Source organism: Anabrus simplex, chromosome 1 (genome assembly GCF_040414725.1).
Source record: "Anabrus simplex isolate iqAnaSimp1 chromosome 1, ASM4041472v1, whole genome shotgun sequence".
In the NCBI taxonomy this organism is placed as follows: domain Eukaryota; kingdom Metazoa; phylum Arthropoda; class Insecta; order Orthoptera; family Tettigoniidae; genus Anabrus; species Anabrus simplex.
In genome coordinates, this window is record NC_090265.1 from 1,052,531,370 (window position 1) to 1,052,548,369 (window position 17,000).

Consider the following 17,000-nt stretch of genomic DNA (forward strand, 5'->3'; position numbering starts at 1 on the left):
TTCTTTGAAAATTTGTAATGATTCACACTGAGGCCCTACGAGAAAAGAACTATGTAAAAATACATAGTGTTGCCAGCACATTCTGAAACCTGCAGCATTTAACGCCATGGATAACTGCATTATTTAATATATGGTCCAGCCGAGGTTAACAGAATAAAATGTTACTTTAATTTCTGTTACATTTAACAATGCCTACCTAGTCACAGCCCTATTGTTTCATGGGCCATCATTGACCGACAATCACAAGCAGCAATGACGTTGTAATGAGACTACCCAGCAAGTTATGCACAGTGTTGGTCTATGTACACATCAGTAGCACGTTTATAGTAACAGCGTTGGGGGATGTGCACTTGGTCTGTAACAATATAGGTCTTTGTGCTAATTATTATTACATAAGTAATGTGAGGGGTAAGAAAAACACGAATTACAACACACAGTTTATTAACAGTGATCACATTTGCAGAAAATTATGGCAATTGTGCTGCTGCACGATTATTTGTGTAGAGCTATCACATGTATGCTATTGACGTAAACAAAACAAAAAAGAACAGTTGTAGTGTACCAACAGGAAAGTTTGTCATTTTCAGTAACAAAATTGGGCCAGTATGCAGAAAATGAAAGAGAACTCTTAAAATATGCACACCTAACTGGATCAAGAAACAGCAGCTATTCAGTTTCACACAAAATGCTACAGTTAAAGGCACTGGAGATCTCGGAGATAAGCAAGCAGAGGAAGGGTGTGAATATTCATGAAGATGAACAATGTTTTTCTTTGAAGAAGGGCATCTGTATGCCAGCGGCTACCAAAGGACCATACCGAAAAAGTGGTGGAATTCCATCAGTATTTTAGATTCAGAATTAAATTTGCATAATTTTCCTTCCCCTCATTTTCTGAGGGAAAAAAAAAAAAAAAAAAAAACTGCTTAAAAGAAAGTGGAAGATTACATGAATAAATACAGTATGTAACCTTTCATCAGCCACTCAGAATCCATCACGTCACAAGAATCAAACTATATAATTTAAAGGAGGGGATGTTCCACCTGATCAATACAATAATTTAAAGAATTATGTTTAAATTTTAATATAAAACATAACTGAACTTAAAATTATTGTACTGATTAGGTGGAGCATCCCCTCCTTCAAATTACAAACTGAATTAAGGAATCATCAATACGGACAATATGAAGCTTATATGAGAATCAAACAAAACTTCACCATCCATTCTTCTTCTAACCCTATATTCAAACACTCTGAGAAGCATAGCATTTCCAAGAAAACTAAAATGAATTGCAAGAAAAGAAATGTATTACACTTGCAGATTAACACCTGGCAGTACAAAGTCACAGTTGACTGATTTCTACTATAATATGGTCTCCACTTCTTACTGTAGTTCTAATAAATTCACTGTATGGAACTAAATCTGTATTTCCTGCCCGTTCTTTGAAAAAAAAGAAAAAAAAAGAAATATATATAGGTATACTGCTTCACTGAACCAGTCACTATCAGCTGACTATTTTCCCTTTTTTATCACTTCATTTACTTCCTCTACTGGATTTCATTACAGAGGGAAGGGTTAAAAAATGATGGATTAGCGTATGTAATATCAGACATGAAAAAGCAGGAAGTGTGGGTACTAGGTAAGCGGTTGATCGAGTAAAATTTTAAAACTGATACACAACAATTCATCAATTTTAAATTAAGAGGAACAAATACAAAGTGAAAATATAAATATTATCCAAATGTCTTCAAATTTCACAAGTAAACCAAAAGCTAGAACTGTCTCTTTGTCTCAACAAGTATCAAACAGCATCCCAATGATTTGATGCAAGTAATTATACAATTCTCTCAAACATTTATGCATAGGTATATAAACATTTACGCATAGATATATACATAATATGCAAATCTGAAATCTTGGAAATCACAATCAGCCACTAAATTAATAGTGAGCTCTTTCAATACACTATAAATATTAGTAATAATCTTAACTAGGAATCAGGTTCAACAGTGATTACAGTTATGATACATATTAGAAACTTCAACCAGTCTCTATTCTAGCAAGTGTTGGACTACTATGCATTTCTTCAGATGAATCTTCATCAAATTCATCCCATTCTTTCACTAGATCTGCCATTTGTTCCATTGGAATTCCTCTGACTGGTGCACTGACTGGAATAACTTTCTTAGTAGGAGAATAAGTTCGTACCGGAGATGGTACACTGACTTCAGGTTCCACAGTTTGTACCTCTTCATTAGCTGTTGTGTTAATCCCTGCGATTAGCTGCACACCTGTATCTTGTCTCTCACTATGTTGCTCTTTATTCTTAATTGGACTCTGATCATCTTGTGCTATTGTATTTAGTTGATTTTCTACGATATATTGAGTCTCTTCAACTACCTGAGGTATGAGGATGTTTGAATGCATACTGCTGCCATTTCCTTCCACAACAGTAACATTTTCCATCTGTAATGAAGGCAGACCATGTCCTGATTGTTGAATAACTCGTGACACTGTTGTACCATCCATCATAGGCTGCGTTATAATAAACATCATACCCTCAGTGCCACATTGTTCTTTCTGCGTAACATCTTCTGCATAGTCATGATCTGACAGGACTAGTGCTACGTCATCACTTTCAGGAACAATGTTAAGAGAAGATGGAGAAGGGGTAACAGACTGGCTATTGGCTAAGGCACACTTCTTGCTTTCAGGAGGGGAATCTGGAGAAGGTTCATCTTGGGTTTCCCTAGAATAATGTTCTAGATTTGATGGAAGATGACCAATATAGGACTGATTTTCACTACTAAAAGACTGTTCCTCCCTAACATAGGTTTGCTCCTCACTCGTATATATCTGTTCCTCACTAGCATACGACTGTTCTTCACTTGTGTATGTTTGGTCTTCACTTGTATAAGACTGCACTTCACTACCTATAATCTCAGGAACAATGTACTCTTGCACTGCAGTTTCTTCTACATATTCCTGAATTTCAGTCGAAGCTGTCTCTTCCCGCACAACTTCTGTAGTATGGAAAACATATTCCTGGTTTTCATCCAACAGAATTACTGTCTGTTCTGTAAGAGCATTCTCAAGTCCTAATGAGGCTGCAATACCATGCGCAACATTATGAAATGCCTCTGCTTCAGATGAAGTAATACCTGTCTGAACCGTAGGAGCTTGTGCTAAGACTGTCATCCCCGGTGCTAATACTACAGATCCAGCTTCAGTCTTGGGTTGAGGAACTGCATTTATCACTGGTACTTCCATAACACTGGCTACCGCACCAACACCCATGTGATTACTAACAATACCTCTTGTATGCAACTCTTCACCATCTTCTGAGTCCTGCAAGTTCATCTGGAGGTGCTGATTTTCTAACCTATTTCTTGTTTCTTCATCTAACTTTTTAGTTAAGTCTTTATGGGCAGTACGCAAGTGAGCTTTGAGATTAATATTACGCACAAATGGCTTCAAACAAAATGGACATTCATACAGTTTCTTAGCTGGATCAGAATGGAGATTTGTTTGCATATGGCCTTGCAAGGCTCCATTACTTTTGAAAGCTGCATTACACACTTTACATACAAACTCTTTATTGTTAGAATGATTATTTCTATGTTTAATAAGGAGAGATTCACTTAGAGCTACATAATCACACTGGTCACATTTAGGAAACTGACAGTTACGTGGAGGAGGAATGTTATGTCTAGTATATAAATGATAAAGCAGAAGATTTCTTTTACTAGCCCGATGACCACAATGCTCACATATTCTAGCATCTATCTTTTCCATATGAACGTCCTGCAAGTGGCGCCGATATTGGTAGTATGTTTCAAAATTAATAGGTTCTTCATTTGTACCACATGAATGACACAACCAGGGTCCTGTAATATTTTCTGCTCCAGAAACTGTCTTCTGACTACCACCAAGTTCTGACAGTGCTTCCACATGCCCACCATGTTTCAGCACAACAGCTGGCTTGCCTTTGTTTGCAACTTCAGATTTCAGTACCAAATATGATACTTTAGATTTCACAATTTTATTTCCTTCAAGATCTGTAGTTATAGTTGGAGCAGATGTTTGTCCACCCCGCTGCATTATTTTCAGTCTGATATTTTTATTATTCTGAACTAAATGTGGATACTTCTTGAGGACTTCAGTAATGATCTTGGCATGGTTCGACAAATTACCAGTATTTGCAGTAGCTGCACTAGTAACATTACTCATGCGACTAGGTAATGGTTTTGTTGTGGCTACTGGTATTGGTTCTTTGGTAGCATTTTCCTTGCCATCCATCAGTTTTGGATCTATAGTAAAGCGTACTTTTTTGGATGGGACTTGAGCAGGCGCGTTGACAGAAGGAGACTCCTCATGAAATGTCTGAGTTTTCAAAATAGATTTCTGGGGAGTTATTATAGGAGGGATTGTGGGAGACATACTGACAACACTAGGTGGGGGAACAGGGGCTGGCCCACTAAGAACACCTTGAGGAGTATCATTCTCATCTTCAAGATCGTCATCATCATCATCCATATCAGCAACAGCCATGTCATCATCAACATCCTCACTATTTTCCTCTGAATCAAGAAGATCCTTACGAAGCCTATGTTCTTCAACATATTCCTTAACAGCTTGAAGATCCATCATTTTTGGCTTTTTGGAGTCATTATCATCAGGGTTGGTCACTACTGGTCTCTTGATACTAACAGCAGTCCGTCGAATTTCTTCGAAGCTAACATTAGGGCATTCCTGCTTGAAGTGCTGTGGCACTGTAGGAGGTAGTGGAGGTGGAGGTGCAGGTCTTATGACATCAAGTGGTCTTGTAAGAGGCTTTGTTTCATATGTAATGTCATCAAAACTGGAAGTAAATGTAGCTGGCTCAAAGTCGTCATCAGGCCACTCAAACCGAGTAGGTCGTGCCACTTCATCAGGCTTTGGCAAACTCACTCTGCTTGGTCTGGAATAGGTTAAAGAGAAAATGAATACACAAATAAATTTCTTGATGAAGGACTTTTTATTTCTGAATAGCTACATACCCATCATGATGATTAATGTGCACAGGTTCATTGAAGAAAGAAGGTACACTTGGAGGTGCACTCCTCCTCTTCCAAATGGGTAACCTGTAAATACAATAGGAGACTTTAAGATTGATACCACTAAACCTACACAAGTTTTAAAACTCCCCACCTCTATTATACCTCATAAATATTAAAAGTTCTCTAACACAACAGTACGCAAATTTATCCAAACAAGATACAGAAAAGGGAACCCGTACCAATTACAGAAAATTAACTTTGAATCCACGTGCGAAACCAAAGTCAAAGATTGATACAATGATCTTTCGTTGCTCAAAACTGTACTGGGCTGTGAGGATGTCGATGCAGATGACGTTACAGAATTGATGGCAAATGATGAAGTAGATGAATTAACTGACAACTATATTGTGGAAATAGTGATGCAGGGGAAAATAGCAGAAGAGGAGGCAACATGCTTACATGACAGGAAAAACCTCATACCACATTCAGAAGGGTTCAAGACGACTGAAGCAGTGCTGCAGTATATTAAAGAACAGGAGGAAGCAACGCCAGCTGATATCATCTGCTTGTGTAAATGGACAAATATTGCATCACAGAAGAGGGCTAAAGCGGGGAAATAAACTGGAGATCACTGGTCGTGCCAAAAAAAAAATTAACTTCTGAGAATTTGTATGTAGAATGAGTATTTACAAGTTCCTACTTGTGGTCATACACTGAACACTTAAAATTTATTTACACTCTCGAACAGTGCCTCTAAAGGTATAAAAAACCTGTATGTTTTGATTTTTATGTTAGGCCTGCCTTTTCACGTGTGTGTAAAAAATATGTTTAAATAATTCTTTATTTATTAAGTGTTATTCGTATGTACTTTACAATGAAGATCATTTTATGTTTATACTTTTAGAGGCAGTGTTCGCGAGTGTAAATAAATTCTACGGGTTCAGTTTATGACCACACGTAGGAACTTGTAAATACTCATTCTACATGCAAATGGAAAGGGATTGGAAGTAAGACACTTCGTGGAGGATACAAATTATACTGGAGTGGACAGGAGAAGGTAGCAAAAAATGGTGTTGGATTCTTAATTAACAAAGAGACTGATGCTACAGCTGAAGTTATCTGCAAAAGTGATAGAATCATTAAAATGTTCATGAAACTGGAGAACACTGTAAGTACACTGTCATACAAGTGTATGCCCCACAGACAGGCTGCAGTGAGGAAGACAAAGAGAAATTTCGGCAAGATCTGGAAGATGCAGTTAATGAGGAAAGCGGTATTATTATTGGCGCAAGTTGGGGTAGACAGACTAGGGTATGAGAACATCATTGGTCCACATGGATTTGGACAAAGGAACCGAAAAGGAGAACAACTATTAGATCTGTGCACAAGAAATGATCTTATAATCAAAAATACATTCTTCAAAAAAAGAGACAGTCACAGAGTAACAAGGTACAGTTGGGGGGGCCAGTATAGAACACTGACTGACTACGTAATCACAAATAAAGATGGTGGTAGGTACATCACAGATGTAAAGGTCATCCCTAGTGAAAGCATGGGCAGTGACCACAGATTGCTGGTAGTAGACTTCAAGCATAAGACTAATGAAATGCAGAAAATTATTATGCAAAAACCAAGGGTTAAAACTTGGAAGTTGCAAGAAGTCCAAATAAAGGAAGAATACAAACTAAGGATTCAACAGAGTCTGCCAAAGGGTGAAGTAACCAACGTTAATGAAGAGTGGAAAGCTTTCAAAGACACCTTTGTGGGAGAAGCCAAAAACCTATGTGGAATTACAAGTTCCATCAAAAGACAAAAGGAGACACCATGGTGGAATGATAGAGTGAAAACAGCAGTGAAAGAAACCAAATAAAGAAGGCAGTGGACAAGGAAAAAAAAAAACAGGGACAAGAACGAAATGAACAAGAAATACCAAGACTCCAAGGAGTATACAGGAACAAGAAACTTGCTGTACAGAACATTGTAAGAGAAGAAAAAGAGAAGAAATGGAATGAGTTTGCAGACATACTGGAAGAAGACAGTAGAGGAAATATGAAATTGCTATACAGAGTAGTGAAAAACAAGCAAAGGGATCAAGAGACAATACAAGCAATAGAACATGATGATGGAACTCTGGCACAAGAAAGAGGGAGAAATTAAACAGGAACTCAAGATCTATTTCGAAAAGTTGCTGAATGGAGATACAGAAAACATAACAGATAGAGCAGGGCCAAGTCAAGGAACCACAACTGAACGACCAATTGTATGGTTTGAGGTTGAAAATGCGCTCAAGAGCATGAAGAAAGGAAAGGCAGTGGGCATAGACGAACTAAGTGCAGATATGCTGAAACCAGTGGGAATTCCAGGAATCCAATGGCTCTACAGACTGCTCAAAAAGATATGGGAGGAAAATACTATTCCTGAGGACTGGAAGATGGGCGTCATTGTACCTCTATTCAACAAAGGAAACTGATGAAAAAGTAGTAATTATCGTGGTATTACACTACTGTCTCATGTCCCGAAAATATTGGAAAAAAAATAGAGACCACAATCAGAGATATTGTTGAACCAATTTTGGAAGAAGAGCAGTATGGTTTCAGACCAGGAAGGTCAACTACAGACCCTATATTTGCAATTAGGATGCTAATGGAAAAATACTGGGAGAAGAACAAGCCTTTATTTCTAATATTTTTGGACATTGAAAAAGCCTACGACATTGTACCAAGGGAAAGAATTTGGCAATGTATGAAAGAACTTCAAGTGTAAGACAGCCTCATAGTGGGGATAGAAGTTGTATTCAGGTAGGACGAGGTTTGTCGGACTAGTTTAAAACATAGAGAGGAGTGCAGCAGGGCAGCTCATTGTCACCACTTCTATTTATTATTGTGATGGATGTAGTAATGAAATCTATTAAAAGGAAAGAACATGGAGATATCAAAGCCTTCATATTTGCAGATGATGTTGCGATCTGGAGTGACTCAGAAGAGGAATTGGGAGAGAGAATGCAAAGCTGGAATGAGGAGTTTAAGAAACATGGTTTAAACATCAGCGAGACCAAGACGGTGGAGATGAAAGTGTATGGGGAAGGAGCAGAACCAATAGTCATATTAAATGAAGCCCAACTGGACAGCGTTTCAGTTTTCAAATACTTGGGTAGCGTTCTATCAAATGACAACCTAGCAAAGCATGAGGTGAACAATCTAATCAATAAGGCAACACAATTTTACCACCAGATAAGACACCTGCTCTGGGACGAGAAAATACCTATGAAAACAAAAATGACATTGTACAAGTCCTATTATACACCAACACTGACCAATAGAGATAATTACAAACACCAGGGAGCTGAAATGAAATTCCTATGCACTATGATCCAGAAAACCAGGAAAGACAAGATTAGGAATGAGAAAATTAGAGAAGAAGTAGGAATAGATGATTCTCTCCTCAATAAGATTCAGATATAAAGACTGAAGTGGTTTGGTCACATGAAGAGGATGCCAGTTATCAGAACTGCAAGGAAAGAATATGACAGAAAAGTAGAAGGAAGACGACCTGTGGGAAGGCCACGAAGGAAATGGATAGACTTAGTTAAAAAAGATGTACTGCTGAGAGGTCATGATTGGGACAAGTTGGTGGAGGAGGAATGGTACAAGGACAGGATGAGATGGAGGAGGCTCATATACCACATCCGGGAAACTGGAGATGGTTTAGGACGATGATGAATTCTTGTAACAATTAGGGCTATGTTTTCCATTAATGTTTTATTTATTAAGTGTTATTCATATGTACTTCACAATGAAGATCATTTTATGTTTATACCTTCAGAGGCAGTGTTCGAGAGTGTAAATAAATTCTAAGTGTTCAGTTTATGACCACATGTAGGAACTTTTAAATACTCATTCTACATGCAAATTCTCAATTTTTTCCCGCACGACCAGTGATCTCCAACTTATTTCTTAAGTTGACATTGGAACTTTATTTACTTTTCACAAAGAAACTCATCTTAGTTGTTGATGTCTATGGACATTTTCTATGAACTGTGAAATTTGCATTGTGAAACAATTAACTCATTGGTTCCAGTTTTCATTTTGGAATTTGTACTTTCAACTTCATACTCCAAACTACAAGTGCCACAACAGGATATGCGGTTTCATGGTGAGGACATCACTAACGGAGTATGGCCCGATTTCTTCAACGAATGTTAATTGTTAACGCTGCTGTTAAGGAGACTTAACACATAATTGAACAAAATAGTCTTCTCATTATGAATTGTTAACTCTAACAAATTGTTAATACTTGTGTTAAATTAACCTGGCAGCACCTTTGTGTTAAACCTCTTAACAGCTGCTAAAATTTCAAAATGGAGGCAAGTAGAAGACATTTGAAGCTTTACTGCTGTATGAAGACTATTTATAAACTGAAGAAGGCAAAGGATGACCCATACTAAGAAATAACTTTTTAGAGTTGTCAGAAGAAAGATTTCTAATTACCAAAGCCATAATGAACAAGGTACTAGACGATATTGAAAACAGGTTAGAGTTTCCAACAGATTGAAACTCATCAGTCTCTCCAGTGCAGCAGCTGCTTATAGATTTTACAAGGATTTAGGTCAATACGCTTTTTTTTTTTTTTTTTTTTAAATGGACAAATGCCATGAGGCAGGATCCGTTTCGGACCATGTGGAGGTGATAGAACACTAAAATGCGAACACATTTTACTTAAACCTGTCAGGTTCACAACCTAATAATTTTCGAAAATATTATGAATCCTGTGATTCTAATGCACCGTGTACAGTATATACTTGAAGAGTTGCAACCCAGACAAGTGGAGCAGTGGCCGATTGGTCATCGTACTTGTCTACGAACCGCAACGACGAGAGTTCAAGTCCTGCCATAGCCATACTTTTTTAATACAAATTAAATTATTTCAGGGAATGTTAAGGTAAAAATGCAAATAAAAATAATAATCAAATTGCAGTGGAACTTTATTTTCGACCTCAAATTAATATATATATATAGAGAGAGATCCAGCAGTATCTGTGAGAACTTTTAGGCCTATATTAATTTCAGGTAAGTGTACTGCAATTTCCATAATATTTTTGTTCCAATTTTTAAATAACGTTCCCTCAAGTATCAATTTATTTTGAACAACAATTATAGCTGCGACGAGACTCGAACTCATGTCTACGAGGTTCGCAGGCAAGTATGGTGACCACTATGCCACCACTCCGATTGACTGAACTCCCAAGAGTATATGCCTTGCATTGGAATCGGGGATTCATCAATTTTTCAGAAGTTATTAGGTTGCGGACCTGATATGTTCAAGTAAAATTTGTTTGCCTTTTAGTGTTCTATCACCTCCACTTTGGGATTCTGTGTAATGACATCTGAGCTCATTTTTTTTTCCGAAAACAAAAGCATATTGACTTAAACCCTTACACACGAGTTACTGTTGAGTGTCTCCCCATAGGTACATTGAAGGTTGGTGAAATCGGTTGACTGCAGGGTCTGGCCTCTACTTGTTAGAAATTATGCTTGAGACACTTTTCGCGTAATTGTAGGTGACTATGTCCACGACTGCAAGAAAAGAGTGTGTAGAATCCCGCACATAATTCCTGCTGCCACTGCAGCATTAACAAGGCATTACATGATTTTCCTCGCAATTAAAGAATGTAATGAATGTAATCAATGTAATGAAATTTGTAACAACAACCCAAATATGACAAACCTTGAGACAATTGTATAGGCTGATGATGCTTGTGAATAAAAGCGAAACATGTCCCGGTAAATTAGTGTTGTAACATTACAACTTGGCAACACAAACTGTAATTTGTATTGAAAAGGTGGATCAAAATAACCAACAAATTGTTAGTATATCATAGCATAGTTCAATACGGGTCTAATAATGAGATTAATTACATGTAATAAAAGAATGCCCAAAAATAATTCAAAACATATCAATTATCACATTTTCCCGGTGATGTAGGAGCCTCAGATTGCACTCCTATAAGAATAGTCTATATTGAATGTTGTGATATAACAGCCTCTTACTTGTTTATGTCTTAGCGGTCTCCGCTAGCCATAACCTATAATAATGTCAACCATCCATGTGTCTGTGTGACAAAATACTATTTCAACACACCACTAAGAGTGCTTTATGTAAAGAAACCAAAGATGCTCACTGCCAAACACGTTTAGAAATCTTACGGAAATGTGTTAATTTGCCTGTAACAATTGTTTTGTAACAAATGTTGGAAATGTGTTCGTGAAACAGGATACTTTAAAAGGGAGTGTTAAATTAATAGCAATTGTTAGCTAACATTTGTTAAGTAATATTTAACACAGAGTTGAAGAAACTGGGCCTATATGCATCCCAAAAACACTGCTACTTGTTATAAAGGTGATATAAATCAAACATTGAAATAAAACCAGAACTTCAAAATTAATGTACTGCACACACCTTGCATAATCTGTTCATGCTCATGAAGTGCGGGCATTTGCTGGTACAATAAGAAAGACGGCGATGTAGAAACTGTTATAACTTAAGTCGCAGGAACAGCAGTGGGAGCAGTATATCAGCCTTCAAACACACAGTGGTCAAACCCTTCATTACCCAAGATACTTCACCCAGGAATTTACGCGGGAGTTTTAATAGCTGACACAATGACTAGGGATATACCATCAATGACGACAATGCAAAAACATAACTGAATGGACAGAATAGTCTGCACTCCATCTAGCCTATAATGCTGAAGATCTCAAAATATTCTATTCGGCCAGATGGCAGAAAGATCCCCACCTAGACATATGCCTAATCACAACAAACATATCTGGAATCCCTCTACATACTCTAGAAAGGTATTACCATGCTTCCTTTGCAGTCAGCACTGCCCGGTCTTAGGAAATATTGGAACCCAGGTACCTTCAAATCAACCCCAAAACTGGGGTGGAATTTTCGTAAGGCAAACTGGAAGGAGTACTTCATGGAGGTATCTTTGATGAGTAACTACCAACTGCAAATAACTGGGTAAGAAGAAATAGGGAACAAAACCCTCAAGTCATCAAATGAAGAACGGAAAAAGTGACGGGCAACCATAAAACCAGATATGAATATATCTCTCTCACACACACGCGCGCACCCGCACTGGTCTCTTCATCAAAGCCTAGGAGTGGCTACCTCTGTAACAGTGAAGTAACCTCAGATCTCACCATCAACAACTGTGCTTCACATCAAACAAAGATCAGAAAAAGTGCTAGTCACAGAAGATTCTAAAATAACTAGGCTGAATTGCAGTTAGTAAAGGATTGCCACCATCAGGAAGATCCCATTTTGGCTTCATCCTTTACTGACTTCAAACTGTCTTCTGCCATGAAATATCTCAAATCAGTACAGCACCTGGTCCAACGGAATATTCCCTGAACTGATCAAGAACCTTGGGCAGGAAGCAAAATTGTGAGACTTCAACAATATTTTATGTACAGGAAAAGTGCCCCAACAGTTCAAATTAGCAAAGTAATTAGTCTGTAGCGAGTTGGTTCATCCTGTGGTTTGTTAAGCTATACCAAAACCTAACAAACCACAGGATGAACCAACTCGCTGCAGACCTATTGCACTTCTGGATGTCTGCTACAAGCTACTAGAAAGATTACGTAATTAATAAGTTTTCCAGTCTGTCGAAACATGAAATATAACATTTGGAACACTATAACATATCTGAAAAGAACAACAATTATAAGCAGAATGACCTGTTTTGTTCTGTAAGATCATCCTCAGTTTCTGCAAAATAACTTTTAACCATTTATGTACATTATTGTTTACATTGCATAAACTTGTCAGTGATTCAGAACTGGTTATATGAACAAGCGAGATAAATTATGAATGCAGAAGTCCATTACTGACACCTAGTAATCTGAGAAAGTATTCAGTACTTATCTTAAATCAATTTTATGTTCGTTACGTCTAGTGACAACTGCTGAATTAATTCCAGGTCTCTTGCTTCTGTTGTGGCTAGCCAACATACTTGTCTGCAAGAGTTCGGGGGGGATGGGGGGTATGGGGGGATGAAAAAGGGTAACAACTCCATACAGCGAAGAGAGGGGGAAGTGCTAGATAACTATAGTGTATTTGTCCCGACATGTATTGGAATGAATGCATGATAATACAGCAACTTTGGAAATAATAAATACTTCATTTTTAGGTAGTGATAAAATAACCATACATTACAGCCCCGAGGGTGGCAAATGGGAGTGAGATGCGTCGTTGCAATCCATCTAGCAACAATAACATAAGGACTCGGCAAGTTTGAGTTCTCTAGCCTCTCTCACTTCAACTGCAAGCACATAACCTACAAGAGATGCCCCTGTTAAGCCGAGCAACCCAGTAGAAGGTTTGGGTACCCAACCCCAGCGGAAAACTGGGCTGGCGAGCCGATCAGTGCAGGAGGATCACCAGTCTGTCATCGAAGCACGCGTGGTGATTAAGCTTCACACCCTTTATGTCAAATGATGAATGACATTAAGGTTAATAAATTCTCCGGAGGTAAAATATTCCCACAATCGGATCTCCGGGTGGGAGCAGCTTTGATGTCTCAGAAACAAAGATCTATTACAAAGAAACCTCAAATATTCAATGCCTGTACCTATAACTGTCGCTCATTGCTAGGTAATGACAGACTAGAAGAGACTGAAGAAGAACTTGGGAAGATCAACTGGAGTATTGTTGGTCTAAGTGAAATATGTCGGAAAGGAGAAGACTGCAAGTGATAAAAATCATTGTTATCCGTATTGAAGATACTGAATGTAGGATGCTAAAAGGTTTGTTTTGTCACCTATTCAATACATATAAATTATACAATTTAGGAAGTTATTATTGATTCCACTTGAGACATGTTTCGCCCTTCATTGAGGGCATCATCAGTAAAATTATCTCCTCAAGGCAAAAATCAGGTACCTGGTTAGTAGTTGACATGCACAAATTAACACATATTATTAATACACATTACAAAAATTAAGTATGAGAAACAGTTGTACAATAGTGATGGCTGAACATATAGGTTTATAGAATAAGAAATCAGCACCAATGCGTAAAATTAAAATAGTAGAGTTCGGCAGTGGTGCTCTGGAGAGCAGTTGACGCAATCATAGGAAAATATAAAGTTTTAAAAATGATTGTTATAATGTAAATATTTTAAAACCTTATTCTCAACTGTTCAATTGGACAATGTAAATACTGTATAGTGACATTAATTTTTGTTACAAACATTGAATCCGAGCACTACACCCTTTCTCCCTTGATTGTTATACTGTATACATTTTTAAAACTTTATATTTTCCTATGATTGCGTCAACTGTTCTCCAGAGCACCACTGCCGAACTCTACTATTTTAATTTTACGCATTGGTGCTGATTTCTTATTCTATAAACCTATATGTTCAACCATCACTATTGTACAACTGTTTCTCATACTTAATTTTTGTAATGTGTATTAATAATATGTGTTAATTTGTGCATGTCAACTACTAACCAGGTACCTGATTTTTACCTTGAGGAGATAATTTTACTGATGATGCCTTCAATGAAGGGCGAAACATGTCTCAAGTGGAATCAATAATAAATTCCTAAATTGTATAATTTATATGTACTGAATAGGTGACAAAACAAACCTTTTAGCATCCTACAAGGAGAAAACTGCCTCCTCTTAATATCAGGTAATTTGTTTTATTTCTGTGGCGAGCCAGAAGGAAAACTTAATGGAGTTGGGTTTCTAGTAAACAGGAACATCACTGACAAGATATCGGTACTAGGAGTATCCAGCAGAATAGCTCGTCTGGTTCTGAATGTGTCAAAAAGGTACAAAGTGCACATTGTACAAGTTTATGCTCCCACTTCAAGCCATTCAGATGAAGTTGAGTCCTTTCATGAGAGTCTTGAAAAAATCTGTGAAAAAGGAAGAGATTGTCATTTCCAACTGATCATTGGTGATTTTAATGCAAAAATCAGATCAAAATTTAGATGGATGGCTTGTCCGGCGTTTGCTCTATTAACCAGCGTTTCGTCTTAGGTCTGACACTAGACTCTTCAGAGTGGGATGTGTCAGACCCTACCCACTGACGCTGGGGTGTATGCAGGTGACCTTATCAGAAGCTTATTTATGAAGCACAGTCTGATAACTGCATACGGGAGATAAAACTCCACAATGGAAATAATGCCCGCCTAGCAATTCCAAATGGAAATTCTAAGTTCCCATGGAGGGAATTAGATTCTTTTCCACCAATAGAGCATATCAAAAATCAGATCAAAATTTAGATGGATGGCTTGTCCGGCGTTTGCTCTATTAACCAGCGTTTCGTCTTAGGTCTGACACTAGACTCTTCAGAGTGGGATGTGTCAGACCCTACCCACTGACGCTGGGGTGTATGCAGGTGACCTTATCAGAAGCTTATTTATGAAGCACAGTCTGATAACTGCATACGGGAGATAAAACTCCACAATGGAAATAATGCCCGCCTAGCAATTCCAAATGGAAATTCTAAGTTCCCATGGAGGGAATTAGATTCTTTTCCACCAATAGAGCATATCAAAAATCAGATCAAAATTTAGATGGATGGCTTGTCCGGCGTTTGCTCTATTAACCAGCGTTTCGTCTTAGGTCTGACACTAGACTCTTCAGAGTGGGATGTGTCAGACCCTACCCACTGACGCTGGGGTGTATGCAGGTGACCTTATCAGAAGCTTATTTATGAAGCACAGTCTGATAACTGCATACGGGAGATAAAACTCCACAATGGAAATAATGCCCGCCTAGCAATTCCAAATGGAAATTCTAAGTTCCCATGGAGGGAATTAGATTCTTTTCCACCAATAGAGCATATAGACCAATAGAGCCGAACAAGCCATCCATCTAAATTTTGATCTGATTTTTGATATGCTCTATTGGTGGAAAAGAATCTAATTCCCTCCATGGGAACTTAGAATTTCCATTTGGAATTGCTAGGCGGGCATTATTTCCATTGTGGAGTTTTATCTCCCGTATGCAGTTATCAGACTGTGCTTCATAAATAAGCTTCTGATAAGGTCACCTGCATACACCCCAGCGTCAGTGGGTAGGGTCTGACACATCCCACTCTGAAGAGTCTAGTGTCAGACCTAAGACGAAACGCTGGTTAATAGAGCAAACGCCGGACAAGCCATCCATCTAAATTTTGATCTGATTTTTGATATGCTCTATTGGTGGAAAAGAATCTAATTCCCTCCATGGGAACTTAGAATTTCCATTTGGAATTGCTAGGCGGGCATTATTTCCATTGTGGAGTTTTATCTCCCGTATGCAGTTATCAGACTGTGCTTCATAAATAAGCTTCTGATAAGGTCACCTGCATACACCCCAGCGTCAGTGGGTAGGGTCTGACACATCCCACTCTGAAGAGTCTAGTGTCAGACCTAAGACGAAACGCTGGTTAATAGAGCAAACGCCGGACAAGCCATCCATCTAAATTTTGATCTGATTTTTGATATGCTCTATTGGTGGAAAAGAATCTAATTCCCTCCATGGGAACTTAGAATTTCCATTTAATGCAAAAGTCGGCACCTATAAACTTGGCGATTTAGTGGTGGGCAACTACGGGATTGATGACAGGAACAACCGAGGTGAGAGACTAGTCCAATTTGCAGAATATACCAACATGCCAATAATGAACACATTCTTCAAAAAGCAGCCTAACCGAAAATGGACATGGAGAAGCTCCAACTTCAGTGTTAAAAACGAGATAGACGCCTCATACTGTGAAAGACGTCTCGGTTTTAAACAAGTTCAATACTGGCAGTGATCACCGACTTGTAAGAGCAAGAATTGAAATCAATGTAAGAGATGAAAGAAAAAAGCTCTTAAAAAAGAAGAGAAACGTAATCAATTTCAAAAATTGAGAAGAAAACAAAGAAGAATTCCAAAAAGTCATCCAGAGAAAGTTT

General features: G+C 38.0%; 1 protein-coding gene across 4 annotated transcripts in view; it reads right to left on the reverse strand.

The window, feature by feature from the left end:
• Positions 1-1,671: 1,671 nt before the first annotated feature.
• The window catches only part of Cp190 (centrosome-associated zinc finger protein CP190), a 153,558-nt gene continuing 138,229 nt past the window's right edge, over positions 1,672-17,000 (reverse strand). For all 4 annotated transcript variants that reach the window (XM_067137076.2, XM_067137077.2, XM_067137078.2 and 1 more), the window contains 2 exons: positions 5,038-5,121; positions 1,672-4,958 (listed from right to left, as the gene is read on the reverse strand). In XM_067137076.2, coding sequence (XP_066993177.2) covers positions 2,039-4,958; positions 5,038-5,121 — 3,004 coding nt within the window. In that variant the 3' untranslated portion in view covers positions 1,672-2,038. The remainder of the gene's footprint in view (positions 4,959-5,037; positions 5,122-17,000) is intronic.